Genomic DNA, 23,544 nt, shown 5'->3' with positions numbered 1-23,544 from the left:
ATTACTGAGAAGACAGTTGACACTAAACATGCCCAAACAGGACATGTTTGCTCAGGGTGTAAATGGAAACTGTTCTGAACCATTCATGTCATATCTGAGAAACATATTTTCCAATACAGTATGACCTCTTATCTGAATAATCAGCAAGGCATCCAACGTAACTGGATAACAAGAGAAGAGCAGACAAAAAACAGAGGTGCTAATCACATGAGCTTACACAGAAATAAGGGATAAAGAATAAATCTGAAAGGTAACGATTTTTAGGTGTTCCCATAATGGGAGTCTTAGTATTGGCACTTTTATTCCTTTCCGTGGAGTTAAGTGGCACTAACTGAAATTGATCCCCAGCCTTCAAAAACAGGGTAGAATCTTGAACATTGTGGTCTGAATCCGTATGTGAATTAAGAGTTCTCAAAACATTATGCTCAACAGGCTCAGTGAGCAAAAAGCAAGAGAGCTCGGATCTGTTATTCTGTTTTCAAGTCTCACTGTGAGATTCATAGAGCTAAAATAGGCCAAAAGGCCATTTAGTATAAAGCTTGCACACAACGCACAACTGTCAATCCCAGCAGATCTACCTCAAGTGTTCAGACCTCAGCATGCTAAAAGCAAAGAGGATGCATGGCATGGCAGAGCAAAAAGCTCTGTGTTGCTCAAGCAAACTCAGCCAAAGCAGGGCCCTCTACTAGAGAAAGGCAATTCTACTAATCGTCTGTGGGACTTTTCCCAGAACAAGCACATTAGGAAGAGCAACCGAAACTGAATATTCAAGAACAGAATAAGTGTTTGTCCTCTTTTCTGGTACAGCTCATGTGTTTAAAAGACAAACACATTTACAGTATTCTAGCATATGTTTTTGTGTAGGGTATAAATCATTTCTAGTTGTAAAGCGGGTGTCTTGCATGCTGATGCGCTATGAAGCTAAGTGAAAGAAGTAACAGAATTGGAAGAGGATCCAACATATGGCATGGGCAAAAAAATCCTGTTTTTTGAGAAAGCCATACCATGTCCAAAATCAGTGGGTATAAGTAACTACACTCATCCTGTCAGAGTAACATGCAGGCATGACCCTCAGACCCTGGATTTGAAGTCTGCTGAAGGGAAGCAAGCAGAGAATGTGTGCTACAAGCGGGTCTAAACAGGACTACTTGTGACCTTTACATTTCACCCTGTGCTACATTTTTCGGTCACTTTTTCATAGTCATTTTGATACCTAGTTGGTAAAGGCATGAACAATGGCAATACTTACCTTTTTACACATGGTGTAAATTATCTCTAAATTTTTGGGATTTGACAGTAACGTATCGGTATCAACAGTGACATAGTTGTGCAAGAGAGGCATCATATCTAGACAGAGGCAAGCAAAACAGTTAAGCTTGAGAGCAAAAGTAAGGTTAGCATTGTAGAGTTGTTTTCCTGGCATAGTACATGTTAACAAGCACTATAAACACATACATAACTTAAAGGGAAGGGGGGGACAAGTTTCTAGTTCCTAGGGCTCCAAAGAAATTCCAGAAGTGTGTTGACAATCCCTGAAGCCAGCTGCATGACGGAATAAAATTACGGAAGCAGGAAATGTGCAAATTTACTCAATATGCAGAGTTTATATAGGTCTCAGAAACTGGATTGCCACGGCCCAATTGAAGTGCACACCACTCTGCACAAGGCTATCCCGTGCACATGCAGCTCTGAATCTATAACACTGAGGAACAATGCAAGCTTGTTTTCACTCAGCTGAGACAAATTGACAATTGATACACTCCATCATAGCTTCCTGAACTACTGCTAGCCAACATAATACTTCAAATCGAGTTACTTGAACAGATCTACTGCTCCAGCCTCTCAGGTTATTATAACATCAGTCAATCCCCTTTCAGAACACACTACAGAGCTCATTACCTGCAAAGTACTCAAAGCAATCCTGTTGAAATACTTCATATAAGACACCCAGAAGCTGCCACATTTGAGGTGAAATAAGATGGCACGTCAAGCTGTATGCTAGAGAGAGGATTTCTTCATAGAACTCTGAAAGGGAAACCCCCGCAGATCTGATGAGGTCTGAAAATAAAAGTTTGCAAATCCCACACAAACTGCAAAGATTCAAACCATTATCAATCCTTTATACAGCAATTTTAACCAGCAAACATGTTTTGCAATCATGTCTTCCTTGAGGTATACTGACATCAAGCTTGCCAGTTCACCTGAAGGTGTGACGGTAAGGCATTTACCAACCAGCGCTGCATAGACTGGATTCAGGGCTTAAACAAAACTGCACATTTAGTGCAATTTGAACCTGGGCATTACAGTACTATACTCCCATTGTGTGCCCCACTATCAATTCCCCAGGTATGTCTAGAACTGAATTGACTGTTGTTCCATTGGCCTTCCAATTTGCACTACAGAAAGCAATCTATATGTCTAATGTGCAACAAAAGTAAATTCACAACAGGTGACATATTTATGCCTAAACTGAAGTGGATAGCAGAGAAAAGAAGTTGTTAAGGCAGCTTTCACCAATCCAGGCCAAAACATCTGGAGGGCACCTGATTGGCAAAGGCTGGCTGGAATAAGAGGATGTACTATATTCTAATATCTAATTCAAGACTGGCTTTTAGTTCTCCGCAATACAAATAATCTGGCAATATTTTCTAGAAGGTCAGCTTTTTAAATTTACCTATTACGTGCTTCTGCAAGACGAGGCCAATGATCTGTAAGCAAATGCTCTCCAACTGTTGAGTTATCTAGAATAAGAAGAGACAGAGACTGTTTATAGCATGAAAGTAACAACTGGATGCTTTTGTTTAAATGAACAGCTGCCCTAAAACAAAAAGCTAAACTTAAAACTGTTTTAAAAAATTATGACTGGCTGAAAGCTGTAGGCAAAGATTTTGTGGGGCAGAATAGGCCCACAGCGCCACCTGTTGACAAGTGATGGAGAAGGCTCACCTCCTTGTGGTCTTGCACGACAGTAAGGATTGTATCAATTGTGTGAAGGATCCCCATAGCCATGACAGTTTTATCTTCCAGTTCTTCATATTCTTCACTTTGGAGAACTTTCCCAAATATCTCTGCCTAAAGAAATCAAGACACAAAACAAAGCAGCCTGATGATTAGGTCATCCTTGGAGACTATGAATTATTATTATGTATTAAAGCCATCAATGGGCACAGCACCTTGCAGGAAGTCCTGCACTAGCGGTTAGAACACCTGGAAGCCTGGGGAAGAGGGCTTACCATCATTACCCTCCACAGCTCTTCCCACTGGCTGTGTTGGCCTCCTCTACTGAGTGAGCCAGCTGTGAATTATCTAGTTCCCAAACTGCATTTTAGCCAGGCTGCTTGGCCCTTGGAATGCTAGACTAGAACTTGTAGTGTAGCCTTCCCTGTGCCTGCCCCCATCCCGAACTTTGAATTTTCTCTGTACAGTGGTACCTCGGGTTAAGTACTTAATTCATTCCAGAGGTCTGTTCTTAACCTGAAACTGTTCTTAACCTGAAGCACCACTTTAACTAATGGGGCCTCCTGCTGCTGCCGGACCGCCGGAGCACAATTTCTGTTCTCATCCTAAAGCAAAGTTCTTAACCTGAAGCACTATTTCTGGGTTAGCGGAGTCTGTAACCTGAAGCGTATGTAACCCGAGGTACCACTGTATATAGATTATTTCTTTGTACTGTTGAACTTATCCTATTTATCTGATCTTATAAGGTCTTATGTGAATTGATTGACATGTTTTGTAACAAATTATACATATCGTTTTAAATGTTTGGTATGCTGATAATAAGCATAGGAAGCTGTCTTATACCAAGTCAGACCAGTAGCCCATCCAGCTCAGTATTGTCTACACTGACTGGCAGCGGCTCTCCAGGGTTTCAAGCAGGGCACTACCTAGAGATGACAGGGATCGAACCCGGGACCTTCAGCATGCAAAGCAGATGCTCTACCACTGAGATACACCAAGTGGCTTGTTGTGAGGAACTTGGAGCACAATTCTCTGTGGAAAAGCGACCTATACCTAAACTAAACTAAACCAAACCTTATACAGTGGTACATTGGTTTTCAAACGGCTTAGTTGTCGAACAAATCGGCACCCGAACACCACAAACCCGGAAGTGTTCTGGCTTGCGAACGTTTTCCGGAAGCCAAATGTCCGGCACAGCTTCCGCTTGAGTGCAGGAAGCTCCTGCAGCCAATCGGAAGCCGCGCCTTGGTTTTCAAACAGTTTTGGGAGTTGAATGGACTCCTGGAATGGATTAAGTTCGAGAACCAAGGTACCACTGTAGTGTCCTAGATTGGTCCTTGCTCCAAGCAGCTTACAAGGTAATATTTAGCAGTAGAGAGAGAAAGGAGGAGAGGTGGGATGTGAGAAAAGACAATTACAGTGGTACCTCAGGTTAAGAACTTAATTCGTTCTGGAAATCTGTTCTTAACCTGAAACTGTTCTTAACCTGAGGTACCACTTTAGCTAATGGGGCCTCCCACTGCCGCCGCGCAATTTCTGTTCTCATCCTGAAGCAAAGTTCTTAACCTGAGGTACTATTTCTGGGTTAGCGGAGTCTGTAACCTGAAGTGTCTGTAACCTGAAGCATCTGTAATCCAAGGTACCACTGTACTTAGACCTAGTTGCAGTTTTGGATGAAGACGAGGTGTGCATGTTAAGCGTAAGACCTGAGAGCCTCCAGGTGTTGTTTGACTCTGACTCCCATCATCCTCAACCCTATTGACTGGAGGCGAAGGGAGACAGAGTCCAACAACACCTGGAGGTTCACGGGCTCTCCACTCTTGATGTAAGAGTTTAGTTCCACAGACTATAAACCTGCCTAAAATGCATGTAAACAGCTGAGAATGTGAGGTGGGGAAAATAGAGCAATCCAGGCTGAGTGTTTTTGAAAACCAGGATACAATTTTAAAAAACAGTTTAAAAATTAGTATAACAAATGTTTCGATATTTAGGGTTAATGTGGTATGGGAAAAACCACATGGAAAGTTTCCAGGATGTACTGCCTTGTATTGAGTTAAAATGAGAAATGCATTCAATTAATATTTTTCAAGTCGTTTAAACCTTATTTTTATAGACATGCAGACTGGTCTTTACAATGCTAAAAGCTGGAAGCTACACATCCCTTAATAAATTCTTGATTCCAACAATATCAAGTGGAACCAGAAACATCAGAGGTTTTCCTCTGTATGAGAGCACTGCTATCTCTTACCAGGTGCTGTGTCATTTCAACAGCAATTGTTGCTACTTCCTGACTGTATTCACAAATCAGCTTCTGGATTACATTGGTGAGATCATCGTTCTCAGTCTCCCGAACAACAAGCAGCAGCTCCTGCATAACTGGCCTGATGTAGGGCTTAATGTATTCCTTTGCTAAAAAGGCACACAGAAAAACAACACAGAAAAAGATAGAAGGGGTCATTTGCTAAATGAAGATGCAAGCAGCTCTGGATTAGGATTAAACCCCTTAGATAGATAAGATAAAATGATAGAAAGATAAAATATAGATATCTATCTGTCTATCTATTTAGCTATCTATTTATCAATGCTTCTTAGGTACACATATCTGTCTGCTTTCTATTCCTGAACTATTTCACTGGTGCAGGAAAAAGAGGTATGTTGGAAAGCTGAAAAAGGGAGAAAACTAAACAGACCATTTGGGGAAATTGCACCTTTTTCCTTGAAGATACACTCAGGTCCACCCTGCTCCCTTTCTCCAAAAAAATTGCAGAAGATAGTATATGATGACTTGCTAAAGCAGGGTTCTGTAACATCTGTAGCTATTACACCAATCCTAACCTTCACCTCAGACCTATTTGCATAATTAGCAGTCAAAATACCTGACACTTAAATGAAGGTTCAAAGAATGGGAAATGAATGGCCAATAATGAACTACGTGGGCATTTATTCAGTCCGTAACAAGCACATGGTAGGATGCTTGATAGAGCAGCAACAGATGCATTGATGTTATTGGAGCATAGATACTCAATACATGGGTGCACCTTTACAGCAACAATGCACAGTAGGGTGAGAACAATGTTTCCATTCTATTTCCACTCTATTTTAATAGGAAAATCAAATATTTCCAGAGGATGCACCCTTCCTGGCTGGTACATATTCTATATTCTAGTGTCTGTCATTACAGAGAGGAGAATTATCATAATATTCATTTATTTTGACAAAAGGAATCTGAGGTTTAGCAACTAGGCATTGGAATTGAATTGGGGATGTTCATGCAGAGTCCATGCAGAGGAAAGAAAGAAAGAAAGAAAGAAAGAAAGAAAGAAAGAAAGAAAGAAAATCAAAATCAAACCTCGTTCCTGATGGCTTATTAATGATTGAAGTGCTATGGCAGCTTCCACTTTGACAGGCATCTCTTTGTCGTCAATCAGGCTCTTCTTTGTTAGCTCAACAGCATTCCTTAGGTTGAGTTCGTTGTGGAATTCCAAAGTACTGAACGAATGAAGAGTCCAACAGGACTGCAGCATAAGAGGGAGAAAGTAAAACAGACACTACTGAGTTCTGTTGTTCTCTAAGGAATCTAGTTTGCTGGTAGTTCTCAGCTGATTAGACTTGTACCCCATCTTATGATTTAAAGAGGCTTACATTAGACAACTAAATGTGAGTGTGTGCATGCGGCCACCCCTGATTAAAGCCACCACCACTACCAACAACAACCATTAAAATTCTAGGCCAAGTTCCAAAGAGACACTTGTGTATAACTAAGGCAGTTTTGCACAGGCACCAGTCCTTTGTGCCACATGAAAATGTTGCTCCAGTCAGTTACTCGACCTTCAGGCAGCAAGCAAGAATGTCAGCAATAAAAGAGCCAACAAAAAAAGCAAAGAGCAACAATGTGCAAAACAACATCCCCAATGCCATCTCGCCCCATTGCACCTTGGGAAAGCAAACAAGTTTAAATCAGCCTCCCAGAAGCTGTAAGAGGGGGCACTCTCTCTAAATGATACTAAGAGGAGCAAGTTACCGCAGAACGATACACTTGCTCTGGTCACTTACTCTTGCTCTCAAATACCCCAGGTTCGACATGAACAGTGGAAAGATGTGATTCTGTAGCATCAGCTCCATTTGATCCTTGAAGACACTCTTCTGATGGAATTAACAGTAGCCACAAAAAGGGTTAGTCTCCATTTTGATATGTGACAACATTCAATTATGTCCCAAAATTTAACTCCCCTAGAGTAATTGCACAACTATAAACCAAAATCAGTTTCTAGCTTCAAGTTCACTTCCAGAAAATATTCTGGCATTATATAAGTCCAATAAAATGCAGAAAAGCCCAACTGTGAAATATGTTATGCTGTCCAGGCCAATTACAGCCACAGGTAGGAATGTGTCCCTATGAAGGTACATGTATCCAGAAATGTGGACTTGCTATGAAATAAGAGTTTTACAGGAATATCGAGCCACTTACATGGGAACCCTGTCAAAGAGAGTTCCCTATGGCATATGCCTGTATCAAAAATGTGCATTTCAAAATTTGTTTTGGGGAGTACTGCAAGCTATAGCTCAGTATGTGCAATGCAAATATAAGCTAAAGTTGTAACATACAAAGCAGCCCCTAAGTGTCTGCATAAGGCCCTAACTGTTGGGCTGGCTCCTGTCCAGTAGGTGGGATGAGCTAGAAATGAAGGAGGCTATCAGAGGCAGCATGCCTATGTATTCCAGTTGCTGGGAGTCACATGCACAGTTGAACTCAAAGGCATCTGGTTGGCCACTATGAGAACAGGATACTGGACCAGATGGGCCTTTTGTCTGATCCAGCAAGGCTCTTCTCATGTGCTTAAGTAAGGCTGCAGAAAGGAGCAGAATATCTTTTGAAGACCAGGTGAAAAACAAAACCTGGGAGTTTTGATATAGACCAGAGATATTGCCTCATTTGTTAAGAGGTTTCCTTGTAGCTCTCTCCTTTGGTTAGACCTGGCTGTTGATGCACAGGCTAAATCCCTGTCTAGCTTGACTGTCCTCGTGTTCAAGTGCTACTACTGGTTTACGGGCCAACAGCATTTGTTGTTTAGTCGTTTAGTCGTGTCCGACTCTTTGTGACCCCATGGACCAGAGCACGCCAGGCACTCCTGTCTTCCACTGCCTCCCGCAGTTTGGTCAAACTCATGTTCGTAGCATCGAGAACACTGTCCAACCATCTCGTCCTCTGTCGTCCCCTTCTCCTTGTGCCCTCAATCTTTCCCAACATCAGGGTCTTTTCCAGGGAGTCTTCTCTTCTCATGACGTGGCCAAAGTATTGGAGCCTCAGCTTCATGATCTGTCCTTCCAGTGAGCACTCAGGCCTGATTTCCTTAAGAATGGATAGGTTTGATATTCTTGCAGTCCATGGGACTCTCAAGAGTCTCCTCCAGCACCATAATTCAAAAGCATCGATTCTTTGGCGATCAGCCTTCTTTATGGTCCAGCTCTCACTTCCATACATCACTACTGGGAAAACCATAGCTTTTACTATACGGACCTTTGTTGGCAAGGTGATGTCTCTACTTTTTAAGATGCTGTCTAGGTTTGTCATTGCTTTTCTCCCAAGAAGCAGGCGTCTTTTAATTTCGTGGCTGCTGTCACCATCTGCAGTGATCATGGAGCCCAAGAAAGTAAAATCTCTCACTACCTCCATTTCTTCCCCTTCTATTTGCCAGGAGGTGATAGGACCAGTGGCCATGATCTTCGTTTTTTTGATGTTGAGCTTCAGACCATATTTTGTGCTCTCCTCTTTCACCCTCAATAAAAGGTTATTTAATTCCTCCTCACTTTCTGCCATCAAGATTGTGTCATCTGCATATCTGAGATTGTTGATATTTCTTCTTCCGGCAATCTTAATTCCGGCTAGGGATTCTGCATATAAGTTAAATAAGCAGGGAGACAATATACAGCCTTGTCGTACTCCTTTCCCAATTGCCAGGTAGTCCCAGAATACTAATTAAAATATACTGTACAAATCTTGGTTCATTCCATTTTCATTCACCTCTCTTAGAATCCCTTATCATCTCCTGCTCTACACAGACCTTCTGTCAGAGATATACATGTGCATTCTGATCCCTGCATTAAGGTTTTCATGAATCACATTGAAGACTACATATTGGGTGGCAAAACTACACATATCTTACAAGTCTTCATCTGCTTACCTTCAGCAAAATCTCTGCTAGAGATCCTATCACATGTAATGCCCCATCTTTTTTCCTAGGGTCAACATTGGGCCCAGTAAGTATCTGATAGCAAAATGCCATCATTTTGGGTAACACCTAAACAGATGGAACAAAATGCAGAAAATTAAGAACTAGAAAGTCAAAAAGGCTGGAGTCATTCTGTTTAAACCAAGAAGACACTGGTGGTGCTGTTGATGAATGGTAGATGACCCATGCGGAGTGGGGAGAGGCCACACTCAAGATTTGTCTGCCTGGCTACTCAGTGCAGCATCAGTCCAGACTGGAGGAATGGGAGGGGTCACTGTAGCCTGAACCAGCTAAGATGGTCGTGGCAAGGGTAACATTGGATTTTCAGGCAGGGACATACCTTGTACACCGCTGCTGAGCAACTTCGCTAACAAAGAGGATAAAAATGTAATAAAGAATTTTTTATTTTTTTTTAAGGGAGACAAATAGCCTTTAAGCAGGTACAGGAAATATTGGCCCTCCAGGTGTTGCTGGATTCCAGTTCCCATCCCAACAACATCTGGAGGGCCACAGGCTTCCCATCACAGCCAATGAAGAATGGAGGAAGCAGTACAAGCCTTTATAATGTCATAGAGTTGTATTATAAGTACCTCTTTTCGCTTTTTTGCTGCAGTGTACAGAAGTATCTGAGCAGCTGTTGTCGGGGATGCATAATCTTCAAAGACATCTTTCAAGTTTTCAACAACAACAAAAAGAACAAGAAAAGAAAACCACATCAAGTGTTACTGCACAATCTTTAACAAGAACATTTTGACAAATCATTCTGAAATTGACAGAACAAGGACAACCCAACAAGGCTCTTTTTATTTCTTAAATGAGCAATCACTACTGGAAGTAAACAGCTTTCAGCCAATATCCTACTGTCTCTCCCTCATTTTGTGTTTTTAACAGACACCTCACCACAATCATAGTTTATGGAGGCTTAAACAAACTGTTATTTAGGGATGGAGTGCAATGGACAGGTTAAACAGGGGCATGTCCTACTTTGCCATCTTTTTTGTTTTATCTCCTTTTGTTATATTGCCTAAATACTAACAAAATTACAGGTGCAAACAAACAAAACTTCTCACTGTAGGCTGATCTGAATGTATCTGTTCAAACATTGGGTGCTACTGGGAAATAATACCAGTGACAGTAAGGAAATCATTTAGCTGATGCATAATACATATTTACCATATTTACCAAATTTCATGCGGATGTACTCATAGGGGTCCTCTTGCCAGAGCTCTTCATCCTCATCTTTATAACACATCAGGGAAAAGATCACTTCTTCACACACAGTCTAATAGGAAAAAAGGCAAAGAGAATGTTCAACAGAGCAAAATCGCATTATTAATCATTTAAACACAAGTCCTCACCCCAACAAATCATCATCATGAATCCTGCAACAGTACAGTGTGCTGCATACTGGACCCACCAAATCCAGCAGCTAATGCAATGATGTCACATCACATGCTTTACATTACTAAATGTTATCAGGCGGGGATGGGAGATAGATACACACAGAGAGAGAGCCCACTCCAAATCCTACACATGGTGTGGAATAAAATACAGATAAATGAAATAAATATGCTATTGACTGGTTATTTCTGTCCAAGTGACTGCATTCCCATTATAGTAATTGCAATGTTAATTATTGTAATTAATTTTTCAAGCTCCAACATCACATGAAAAGCTCTAGCTCAAATCCTCAGTATTTGTGCAGGGACACCAATCACTATTTTTGTATTGACCTGCATATGTGGTTTCATTTGCTTCCAGGTTATACAGTGATTGACCCCTTGGTTCAGGTAGTTTAATGTTTGCTGAAGGACACGTGGTGCAACATACTCTTTCTTCCTATATTGGTCCAAGATTTTTAGGAGCACCTAAAGGAAAAACAACATATATCAGGTTGCATTTGAAAATCTGTCCTTAAAATCAGAACATTGTGATTGTTTCCATTACCACCATCATCCCTGAACATGGTAGCCATGGGAAAGATTTGCTGTAACAACATACAACAGGGACCAGCAACTGGAAGCCCAATGGTCAAATCTGAGGACCTATTGACCAAAATGGAGGCCAGAGAGGTGCAAGTGGCAGCTACAATAATTTTTTTAAAAATCAGCAGTTCATTTTGGGGAAAGGGTCACCCTGGAAAACTAAGGGCTATAGCTCAGTGATAGAGCAGACGTTTTGTGTGCAGAAGGTCCCAAGCTCAACCAGGGCTGGAAGATAACCCTGTCTGAAACCCTGGAGAGCTGCTGCCTGTCAATGAAGGCAGTGGTCTGACTCAGTGTGAAGCAGATTCCTAACAAGTTCCTGGCAAGGGGGGTCTAATTATTAGATTGTATGAGGCTTCTACCTAGAGAGCACTAACCATCTGTGATTATCCTAAAATGGCCCTGCGAACAGTTTCACTATGAGTGCCCTCCCCTCTTTACCCAGGTTCCTGGGGTGCATCTGCTATTCCTTCTGTTCTGCAACAGCAAATTACTCAAGCAAGGGAATGAATGCCTTAAATTGGGGATGGGAAAACTGTGGCCTTCCAGATGCTGTTGGACTCCATCTTTCATCAGCCCCTGACAGCAAGGCCAATGACTAGAGATATTGGGATTTGCAGTCCAGCATCATCTTAAAGACCACAAGTTCCCCATCCCTGCATTAAAGAAATGATACATAAAGGACAAGTAAAAAATTCCTGCTGTGGAACTATCATACAAATAAAATAAATGGGAGATGTTTACCTGTTGGATTCCCACAGCGTAGGTTTTCAAGAAGAACTCAGAAAATTCAAAATATTCTTTTGTTACATTCCCAGGACTGCCATACCTTGAAGAAAGAATCCAAAGCAAGTACGCAAACTGAAGGTTAACGTGTACACATGCCACTAAAGTTGATCATGTATAAAAGAGGGCTCAGAATAACCCTGGACACCAAAGGAAGAAGAAAAGCAGGGAAGCAAAACCTAGGACCATTCAAGGCAACAAGGATGCATACACTCACTGTGACTCCCCTTGGCTAACTACATGCAGGTGTTATACCCCACCTATAGTAAAAGACAGATTTCACATTAGGCAAACTGGTCTTCTCTTAAGAGCTGAAAGAATGATGTGACAAAGATGTAAAGGTATCACCCTACTAGAGAAGGCCTTCATATATTGTGACTTGCACTTCTTGTGTACAAAGCCAAACACAGTTTACCCACCATGCATTGTGGCTTGCCCAACTTCCTGACACCCAGGCAAGCAGTAAGATGGCTAATGGGGCAAGGCTTGATTTTGCACGCTCTAAGGTAAAGGTAAAGGTACCCCTGCCCATTCGGGCCAGTCTTGCCAGACTCTAGGGTTGTGCGCTCATCTCACTCTATAGGCCGGGAGCCAGCGCTGTCCACAGACACTTCCGGGTCACGTGGCCAGCGTGACAAGCTGCATCTGGCGAGCCAGAGCAGCACACGGAACGCTGTTTACCTAGGTAAGCGGTCCCTATTTATCTACTTGCACCCGGGGGTGCTTTCGAACTGCTAGGTTGGCAGGCGCTGGGACCGAGCAACGGGAGCGCACCCCGCCGTGGGGATTCGAACCACCAACCATGCGATCAGCAAGTCCTAGGCACTGAGGTTTTACCCACAGCACCACCCTTTTGCACGCTCTAGATATATTCAAAATAGCTCTAGTTTGTTTTTGGGTTTTTTGTTATGTAATTTATGTTCTCATTTTATACCTTGTGATCTTTGGAGGAAGGATGATATACAAATTCAACAAATAGTTGCAAGATGAGAAACAGAAAAGGAGCAAAAGAAAATATTCAATGGAGATCTTCAGTAAAATTCGTAAAACTTTTTCAAAAGATGTGAACAAAAGTGTGAAAGAACATACAGAGCTTGTTCAGACACAATGCTAAACCTTGGTTTACCGTTACAGGCACAAGTGACTATGACTCTCTCATACACACACCCCTCTGGTGCAGCCATAAGAAGTTTGGAAGTTTCTGCTCCTGTTTTAGATTTGTAAGGATACTTTTTTACATTAAATCAGAGTTTTCCAAACTTTTAGTGTTGGTGACACACTTTTTAGACATGCCTCACTTCACGACACAGTAATTCAGTTTTACTAGCAAACCAGAGGTTAAACTAACCCCTTTCCAGCCCCTGGAGGGGTGCAGGGAGTATTCATGCAACACACAAATGTGTCACGACACAGAGTTTGGAAAGCTCTGCATTAAATATATAGAAAAATGACTGAAGTATAGTGTTGAGAAAAACAGAGTTCAGAAAATCTGCTCTAGTTAGCATTTTACCTTTCAAAAAGGCGAGCAACAATCCGCAAAGCCCATTTCTTACATTTCCACCATACTAGTTCTGGCCTATCATCTTCATCAATCTGCAGAGTCTCCTAATGAAAGGAAATAACTATCAGTCAATGTGTACACAAATTAACATTGAACATTAACAAAGTTTTATATATATATATATATATATATATATATATATATATATATATATACACACACACACACACACACACACACCCCACCTAGAACCAAAATTGGCTTTGAAGTGGTTTACATAGTATTAAGATCAGTTAACACAAACATTAAAATATAAAGATTCATAATCAAAAGGCCCCCACTGAACACAGTGATATTTACTTCTGAATAAACATTTAGGATACCACTGTAAAAAGACTGAAAATTACTTCTTTTGAGACTGTTCTCCGAAACCACCAATACAAAACCCTCAGAATTTGTTACTGAGGCAAATTCCACATGGTTCATACTCTGCAGACTACATTATGCAGGCTGTAGTGTCCACCCCATACCTTTCAATGCGTTATTATGAATTATATCCTGCTTATTTCCTATTCATGGTAAAACTCAAGGCAAGATACATAGGATTCGTAAGCATCTGCCATCCTGGCACTGACTAGATTCAGACCTGCTTGGCTTCAGCAAAGCTGCAGCATCAAGTGCCTTCAGACCCTGCCCTGGCATGTCATAGCATGCACAGAACATCAAGCCAAATCTGTGCATCTTTAAAGCTTGTATAATTTATTGTGCAAAACTAACTTGCATATGTCAAGAACTCCACAGCTTGAGTCTCAATCCTCATGGACTAAGGGTAGGTTCTGGCTAAGCTACATCACTGTACATCCTTAGGTCTTGGAGCAATCTTCAAGCACGGAAGGGAACGGGCAATATCTGCTTCTACAACTGAGTCAACTGAGCAGTACCTTCTGCCTGCTCCACTCCAGCGAAAGCCCCAAAGCTCCAGCAACTGATATCTAGGGCCACTGTGCCAGAACCATGCTTGTTTCCTTCTCCCCATGTCAAGAAGAAGAAGAGTTTGGATTTGATATCCCGCCTTTCACTCCCCTTCAGGAGTCTCAAAGCGGCTAACAATCTCCTTTCCCTTCCTCCCCCACAACAAACACTCTGTGAGGTGAGTGGGGCTGAGAGACTTCAAAGAAGTGTGACTGGCCCAAGGTCACCCAGCAGCTGCATGTGGAGGAGCGGAGACGCGAACCCGGTTACCCAGATTACGTGACTACCGCTCTTAACCACTACACCACACTGTCAAGGCAGCCAATGGCCCCAAGCCCAGCCTGGTCAAAAGGAATCTGGCTAAGTTTTCCATGAAAACCTTCAAAGAGGGAGATTCTGCAACCACACTTGGCAGCACACTCCTGTGCTGATCTGCTTTTATAGAACATGACCCACACAGAGATGCGCCAACACAGGCAATGGGTCCCTTGCAAGTCCTGGGTATACATGGGCATTGAAGCCCAACAGGGCCCAGAGACCGTGAAACAGCCAGAGGCACCACTGTAGTTGGGAGGCTGCAACAGTGCTCCGTTTGTAACAGGGTACCATGAGCAAGGCAGCCAATGGTCACATGTTGTGATGACATCACTCGGTGCTTACAGAGGCCAGGGGGCCAGGTTTGTGGGTGGCACCTGAAGTCAGATTTTCCTATGTATCTTCTTCCTTGTATTTCAGAAACACTATATTCTTGCCAAGCCAGTGGAAAGTGTGAGCAATTGCTCCTGTCCTTCTTTCTGCCTCCTTTTTTAAAACACTGGAACACAACTAGAGGATAAGCCTCTAATAACACTGCAAACGGTGTGTGTGTGTGTGTGTGTGTGTGTGTGTGTGGTTAAGTTACTATGCCCCTTAAGCTACACTTCCCCCTTTCCTTTTCCCCAAAGGTGTTAGTGTTGCCCAGTAATATAATCCTTACAGGAGGCACACTTCTGTCGATGATAGTCCGGAAAATCTCCATCCACTGAGTCATAGTTTGGTTATTCACCAGCTGAAGTGGCAGTGCATACTGGAATTAAAGAAAGGAAGAAAAAGATGGAGTGGGGCGGGGTGTCACACACAAAGAGTAAAGGTATTGCTGTATTTCCAGACTATATTATCCAGAGATTACACCTTTTTTTTATTAAAGAAAACAATTTATTACACTACTGATACAACACCACAACACAGCTGGATTATTCATTTATTTTTGCTCCAAGAGACAGGGTAGGACTACCTTTCTTAATGCCCTGGGAGTGTATGTTATGTGATGGTCACCTGGTCATCCATGGGCAGCAATGACTTTCAGGGATTTATTTAAGAGGAGTGCATCGGAAGTTTCACAGAGGAATACAGAAGAAGCATGGGGGGAAGTGTGAAGGTATTGTGATACACAGAAGTAACAGAAAGGGGATGCAGAAAAGGTGTTCTAAAAAAGGTGTCAGGGCTGCAAATTGCCTCTCCTCATCAGTTTCCCTCCCTGCACAGCAATTAGACTTAGAAAAGAAGGCCCCCATTCATTTGAAGGGAAATCTTGGTTTCTACAATGTCCAGGAAGCCTTCTTAAGTACAGAGAGCTCCCCACTTTACACAGCCAAACTGTTTATGCTTACATAGTTAAGGACTTTCTAAAGAGGACTAAATATGTCCATTCCAGGGGCACTTATAAACGCACAGTAAGCCTGCAACTTACACACCTTTAACTTGTGCTCATTCAGCTTTACACACTTGGCAAAAAAATTTCAAAAGAGGAAATTCAGGGAAAAAAGACTTTGGCAATTCCATCTGCCATTACTGTACACCCAATGTGTTTTGACTCTACATGATTTTGGCTTTAGGCACAATCCTCAGAACGTAACCCATGTGCAAGTTGCAGGCTTTATAATCTCTCATTAGCATTTTTTCTTTTCTGAAATACTGTGAAGTCCAGGCCTAAGACTGTAATCTTAAACATCCAAGTTTGTAAGTAAGCAAGCTGTAAGTGAATGAAACACTCTGAAGTATGCCTCTGATGCAGAGGGTCCCCCACCCCCACCCCAGAACTCTCTATAACCTGATTGCTTTACGTGCAGAGGCTCATACCTGAACAAGTGCATAGAAAATCTTTAAGATCTGTTTCTGAAGGAGCACAGAGTAATGGGAGTTGTCAGGAAGGAGCTGGATTGTCTGCTGCTGAATCCGAGGCAAGAATATCTGCATTGCAGCGATGAGGGGCTCTCTCTCCTCAGCCTTCTTGTATCTGCAGAAGCAGCCAGACCCAGAAACAATTAGGGAGCAAACTTTTACACTTGTCCTAATTCTTCTAATTTTAAGGAAAAGATTCAGTATTGCTTGCCATCCGTCCACCCCTGCCGGACCATTTTTATCCATTTTTCAGCACAGCAAATCAGAGACATTTTGGCGAATATGCTATAACTTACACAGCTGTACAGCATTATTAAGTAATCTGATAATTACTTGAACCTTCGTGTTGACTCACATATTGCACACAGCAATCAAGCTCTATCTACTTTCATCTGGAAAAAAGCATGAGTCTCTCTTCTCATGTTACTCACTCTGCCCTAACCTTGATGAATGCAAGTATTGCTTCCCATTCGCTAGAGCTGCCTTCTCCTGAGCACATGGGTGGACTCCTGTCTTTCTCCCTCCCCACACATACATTCTACTTTGAGAATTGAGAAGCTATTTCTCCAAGGAACCAGTCAAGGCAAAAGGAGGGGTACATGCATGTACTTGGAGGTGCTCTCCAGACACTGCCATCTGTATGAGCAAGGCTACTGGGCAAGGGGCTTTCCCAGAAGAAGATCCACTTACTCATAGGTCTTCACGAGTTGGTACAGGCACAGCAGACTTCCAAGCCAGCTCCCACTATTGGGAGACTGCAAGTAATAGCCTATTTTGTCCACCACTGCAGTCCAGTGACCTGGGAAGTCATGCTTGATAATAGTGCGGAGGCACATTGTCAGCTGGGCCCTGAAAGGTTGGGGAAGAAGAAGAGAGTGTCAGGAAGTAACACGTTCTGGTAAACAGAAGCAAATTTGGGCAAATTCTTTAATTGTATCAGAAACCCAGAGCAAACTTTCTCCTGTAATAAATGCTATCAGACAATCCTCCGCAAAAGGAGAGGATCAGAAACCTTTCAAAAGACAAAGACAGGATGAGGGGATATATGTGAAATCACATTCAGTGTAACTATGGGCAGTATCCAACCACAAAGTTCCACTAGTGCAAGGCCTTTTAGCTATGGATTGGAACTTCCCTGCACATGCCCTGCATGCCCTATAAATCTGCTCTGAAGGGTTGGGGGAAACCCAAGAACAGATTTAGGGTCATACAGGGAGAGGAGAAGGCAGGGCAGGGCAGTTCCATAAAACACCTAGAAGTCATTGCACTAGAGTAACTGTTAAGTTGAATACTGTGTAATGAAACCATATTGCTGGTGTCTTCTCCTTCCTCCTCGAGTTATCAGAGAGCAATGGACTAACAAAATAAACAACATACACACAAATTAATGACTACTAGAAACTAAAGCACACAAGATTTGCAAACTTGCAGACCATCAGTCTCTATGATTAACCCAGGGTCAATCTTGGGTGACCTAGAGGCTATATGCAGTGTGACAGTGAGATGGTATCATCCACTGGGCCACCTGATATCCATGAATAGACCTAATGTCTGCAGAGGGCCCATGTGCATATATCCACACACTCAGACCAAATCGCACAGCCCATTTCTGGATTCTGCGTTGGTATCAATCAGGCCTGCACATGTACACAGGAGGCTGCCTTATATCAACCCAGGCCATTGGTCCAACTCAGTAATGTCCACACTGAATGGCAGCGGCTTTCCAGTGCTGCAGGCGGGAGTCTTTCCCAGCCTATCTGGAAACATCAGAGATTCAACCTGGATCCTTCTGCATGCAAAGCATGCGCTCTACCAAGGAAGTACAGCCTTTCCTCATTACACACTCATGTGGAACAGCTGGCAGGCAGGGTGAGAACAGATCTTTCTTTATCATCTAGACTGGGTCAAAAAAGGATTATAAAGAGTTTTCTTTATCTACATCTGGGAAACAAAACTTCCTCGGTGTGACAAAAGGATATAATATTTTAGCTTTAATTGCCCTTTGTTCATTAGCCTGCCTCTCTACAATTCTCATTTAGACCTTAACATGAAATATCCAAACCATCTTCTTTAGAAACAGCTCTCTGGGAAGCCTCCACTTAAGAATGATTACAGAAGTGACTCCAAGTCCTTTAGCTTACTTTCCATTACCCTTCCTAACCCATCACCTCCTGGAAAACCACAATTTTCAAAAAGAATTATACAGAGTAAAAACTGACGTAAAGTAGCATGATCTGCATAATTCATACCTAATGGAAGCATTAGTTCTCCCTGGAACACAATTCAGGGATTTCTGATGCATGTCCCCAAGCCTGACATACCTCACTAAGTCTGGAGAACGAATAATTCCTTCCACGATGTTATCCCGAATTTGTTGCCGATCATTTTCATGAATGTTGAATGGAAATATCACTTCTCCAGGTGGTGGCTCTCGGTCTGGCCAGTACTGCGTCACCATGTTCTTCAAGTAAATAGCAGCTGAAGTGAAAGAAGAAAAACATCCCTAAGTCCTAGTGTCCTAGCATGTGGAAGACTGCTGAATATTTTAAAAAAAAAAAAAACCAAGGTCCGAATGCAGCCGTTATAGAGCCCTTGGGACTCTCCTCACAGGCTCTTTACTGCACCCTCCTTGTTTTGCTGGAACATGTTCTGAACTTTAGGTCTCAGTAGCCAAGGCAAGCAAACCATCAAAGTAAGAAACGGTAGCTGAATTTGGATATTTATGACTATCAAACCAAATTCTATCTGGATATGTATGACTATCAAACCAAATTCTAAACATAACACATAGAAATAATTTCTGCTCACCCGCCTGTCGGACTGGGAATTCCACTTGATCAGAAACTATTATTTGTAGCAGGCTGGGAGCAAAGTTGATGATCTTGTAGGACTGAAATGCATAGAAAGTCAATCAGAAAAGCACCATATATTGTAAAACAAGTTAACCTGTAGTACTCTCCTTCCTTGGGGGGTTTTTTTAGCAGAGGTTGGATAGCCATCTGTCATGTATGATCTAGCTGAAATTCCTGCATTGCAGGGGGTTGGGCTAGATTATGCTAGGAGTCCCTTCCAACTATACAATTCTATGATTCTTTATTGCCATGAATAAGGAAAATATTATTTCCTTCCAAATCAGATGTTCTCCTGCAAAGTTAAGCAGTTTGAAGTACCGGTTTGAAGGGCTGAGCATGCGGTGGACACACTCCAAATGAAAAGCTGGCTAAGACACAATGGGTTTTGTTCTGCTCTTGAATCCAGTTGTGGTTTTGACCATTTTTTTCTTTAATAAAATTGGAAAATAATAATACTATTTCCACCTCCAAACTATAAGCAACAGCAAAGCTGCTGCTGCTTCTTGCAACAGCAAAGCTTCTAATAAAACACTATTACCTTCATAAACAGTTGAGAAGTACAAAGTACATTCAAAATATTAGTTTCCTATATTAATTATATGCAACATATTTTTAAGGTAGTTTTCTGTGCTGACTTTTACATACTTTCTTGAGGATCAGGAAATAAATTAAAATAACTGGAAGAAGGAAAAAAGGTGTCAGCCTGGCCACAGTCATTCTGATGGAAGTTTCCAGTTATCACTGGAAAAGGCATTTTCCGATATCACAAAAAATCAAGTCAACTAGAGCACTCAGGAAAATTATTCTGAGTGATTGAGCTTCTAAGTGAAAAAAGACTGCTGGATATGAAATCACACAACATTAAAACCCTCTAACAATTTCCAAAGTTTCTTAAATTGTTTCTCTCCCATCGCTCATATTTTATTTGAACTTTAGCCGCTGGGGCAGGAGAGTAGCTGTATACTGTACTGCCCATATCACTCCTACATTCACCTAACTCCACCCACTTGAAATATATTTTATTTGCAGTAGGTGGATGGCCTTTGACTTGATATGACTGACTGGGTTGCCTTCACATCCCCTCTTGGTTCAACCAAGAACCCTCTAGTTTCCCAAACCCTCTATTTTCTGCCAGATTCCACTGCACCAGGCACTCTGCAATAGCACAAGCACAAAGGAAATGCAAGACCAGGTACTGATGGATCAGCACCAGTCACTAATGGAGTTCATCCTAAGAAGTCTGTAGCTGTTGCATTCTTTTGACGACATTTCACTATACTTAACTCTCCCAAATGGGAACTGCATTAGCATCACTGTGGCATTGATTTACTAAAATCTGCTAGAAGGTTCCGAAGACCTCATTCAGCAGTTGGCAGCTAAATGTGTCAGCATGTCAAGGACAAAAGTAAAACTGTAACCGATCTGATCCTCTTTAAAAATGAATACCTCCTTTGCTGTTCATCCAGGATGAATGCCACAATATACGTTGGATACCTTTTTTAAAAAAGAAAGCCTAAATCTGGGTATCAGAAATTAAAGCAAGAGAGAATTATGGATAAAGGGCAGAATTCCATCTGGGTCATTAAGGCTCTCCTTTGGCTTCTTTCAAAACAAGCAGTGAAAATAAGAAGCTGCCTTATATCAGACCATTGGTCCATCCATCTCATTATTGTCTATACTGAGTGGCAGCAGCTTTCCAGAGCTTCAGATCAGAGACTTTCCCAATCCTACCTGCAGATGCCAGGGACTGAACCTGAGACCTTCTGTATGCAAAGCAACTGCTCTACCACAGAGCTATGGCCCCATAACATTAAACACAGATGATGCATAACGATAGAAAAAATAATAGAAATAATAATAACTCAGATTGCCCCCCCCCCAATTTAGAAACTTGATATTTGAAGCTTCTGAATCACGCAAATGTGTCCACCTTCCCTGGAACCTCTCCCTCTGCTGAAATTAGGCTAAAAAGAAGCATTCTATTGTAGCAACTAGAATAGGGCATGTGTGGGTTGCCCACAACTGTTGTCCAGATTGCAAATGTACCCATCAGGTTGGCGACTCCTGACTTAGGAGCTGTCAGTTGCTGGCCTTTCTTTTATTACCCTTCTGCAATGAAGGCCAAAGGTAACATATACTTCAAACAACATAATGTTGAAAATTGCATTCTGCTCTTCTTCTTTTTAGAAAAAGTATGGAACCAAACAAAAGCTAGGAAATTAAGCTTTCATTGACACCACCCCCATCCGACCATTTTTACATTCATTTCCATTGTCAGAATCACAACCAAATGAACATGTTATGTGTATTTATATGCAGGAACTGAAAACTTTTAGGGCTAGTTTGGATGCAAAGATGTGCCGGGGGGTTGCAGTCTGTATGCCCTGTCAAAGTTGACTTGAGTAATATACTGCTTTGTGTTGATATCTTTTTACATTATGAGAATTACAAAAAAAGCTTTGTACAAATAAAGCTACAAGTTGGCATTCTGACGAGTTCCTGGATCTTTTTTATCTAAAGCTAAGAATTCTTGGATCACAGGAAGCATGTTGATTCCAAGCTGAAATTCAACAACCTTCTGCTCTCTCTCAGGTATCATGGCTTTGATGTTTTTTGACATGACTCTTTTTGTACAATCCAGTTACCACAGAATCTTGCCATTGACTTGTGAATGATTTGGGATCTTCTATCCTAATCTAATACAACTGTCACTCATGTGGTTGCTTAGCAGTAGTTTTGATCATTAAGGGACTGTGAACTAACCTTCAATGTACAAGTATAATGATTCCATAAAGTGAGGCATTTTACTTTGACATGCAAAGCAATCCTATACATGCCTACTCTGAAGGAAGTCCCACTGAGTTCAGTGGGGCTTGCAGCAGAAGTTTACTGCTTGCTGATTTGTAATTAATTTGGCAACCTTCAAAAAAGCTGGAAAAGTTCACAATCTAATTTCAAAATATCAAAATTCCGGAGGGATGGTGATGAAGAAGTCAACTTGTCAAAAAATAACTCTGCTGAAGAATCATAGGAACTACCATAGGTTGTAGCATGAAGGAATTTCACCACCAAAAAATGGTTAGGATGGTTTTAAAAAGTTGCGAAATTAAAAGCCACAAGTCTAAGACCTGTAGAGTACCCACAATACCAACCAGGGAGCCCAAAATTCCCAAACGTGTTGTCAACCTTCAAAACTTGAGATGTCTGCTTAAAAGCCAAACAAAAGTGAACAGAACTTTCAGTGAGGTTGCCATGTCAGTCTGTTACAGCACACACACACACACACACACACACACACACACACACAAACTCTTTTCTCTTAAAACAGCAACGTCTTCTGGCCCCCTGTAGATTGACATATCTTTAAGGTCCAAACTAGTCTTGTATCTAAGAACTAGCCTAATAGCCATAGGTGACATGTAGGCAAGTGAAAGGATAGCTGAAGACAGATGAAATACAGTATCTTGTCCCTTCTTTTCTTTTTCTTTTCTTTTTCGATGTACTTTTCCCCCCAAGGGAACAAATAATCAGCACCATAGTATTTACAGGTCTCACATCTAGTGTTCTATTGGAAAACCATTTTGGATGCAGGTGGTCACAGAATATGCCCAGCACAGAAATCAAGCGTGTTGCCAGAGGGAAGCCCCCTTGTACAAACCCAGCATAGCAACTTGGGCTGTGTGCGTACACCCCATTCAAAGCACATGCAAAGCACAATGCTTTCCCCTAAAGAATCCTTGGAACTTTTGCTCTCACAGAGCTATAATTCCCAGCACACTTAAACTACAGTTTACGGGGGAGGATGTGCTTTAAATGTATGGCTCTCCCTCCCTCCTCTGCCAGCCCCCAGCAAGCAAGTAAACGTCTTTTGCAGGCAAGCAAACTCTGCGGGATTATTTACAAGGCTGGTGGTAAGCTTCCCAAGGTTGGAGATCTCTCATTAGATTTGTGTGGGCTCCAGTCCATGAAAACATGCACAGTAGTAAATAAGGAAGTCTGCAAAGTGCCTCTTCCCGCTCCCACAGGCTCCTTTCTGGACAGAGTCCTCTGGTGCTGAAAAGACCAAAGGGTGCTTCACAGGGAGGAGGGGTCAGCTTTTG

General features: G+C 42.0%; 1 protein-coding gene across 6 annotated transcripts in view; it reads right to left on the bottom strand.

Moving 5' to 3' along the window:
- IPO8 (importin 8) overlaps positions 1-23,544 on the bottom strand; it is a 40,995-nt gene that overhangs the window by 16,505 nt on the left and 946 nt on the right. For 2 of the 6 annotated variants that reach the window (XM_028745456.2, XM_028745454.2), the window contains exons 2-19: positions 19,401-19,482; positions 18,914-19,070; positions 17,283-17,441; positions 16,551-16,707; positions 15,409-15,498; positions 13,470-13,564; positions 11,918-12,002; positions 10,922-11,056; positions 10,362-10,470; positions 9,779-9,855; positions 9,141-9,257; positions 7,012-7,101; positions 6,308-6,473; positions 5,207-5,367; positions 2,947-3,072; positions 2,675-2,741; positions 1,900-2,058; positions 1,250-1,347 (exon numbers count right to left, since the gene is read on the bottom strand). In XM_028745456.2, the coding sequence (XP_028601289.2) occupies positions 1,250-1,347; positions 1,900-2,058; positions 2,675-2,741; positions 2,947-3,072; positions 5,207-5,367; positions 6,308-6,473; positions 7,012-7,101; positions 9,141-9,257; positions 9,779-9,855; positions 10,362-10,470; positions 10,922-11,056; positions 11,918-12,002; positions 13,470-13,564; positions 15,409-15,498; positions 16,551-16,707; positions 17,283-17,441; positions 18,914-19,070; positions 19,401-19,482 (2,130 nt within the window). The remainder of the gene's footprint in view (positions 1-1,249; positions 1,348-1,899; positions 2,059-2,674; positions 2,742-2,946; positions 3,073-5,206; positions 5,368-6,307; positions 6,474-7,011; positions 7,102-9,140; positions 9,258-9,778; positions 9,856-10,361; positions 10,471-10,921; positions 11,057-11,917; positions 12,003-13,469; positions 13,565-15,408; positions 15,499-16,550; positions 16,708-17,282; positions 17,442-18,913; positions 19,071-19,400; positions 19,483-23,544) is intronic. The other 4 variants (XM_028745458.2, XM_028745457.2, XM_028745459.2 and 1 more) reach the window with 4 other exon arrangements.

This window comes from Podarcis muralis, chromosome 10 (assembly GCF_964188315.1).
Source record: "Podarcis muralis chromosome 10, rPodMur119.hap1.1, whole genome shotgun sequence".
NCBI classification, from domain to species: domain Eukaryota; kingdom Metazoa; phylum Chordata; class Lepidosauria; order Squamata; family Lacertidae; genus Podarcis; species Podarcis muralis.
The sequence above is the reverse complement of the archived record's forward strand: the minus strand, read 5'-3'. Positions and strand labels throughout refer to the sequence as shown.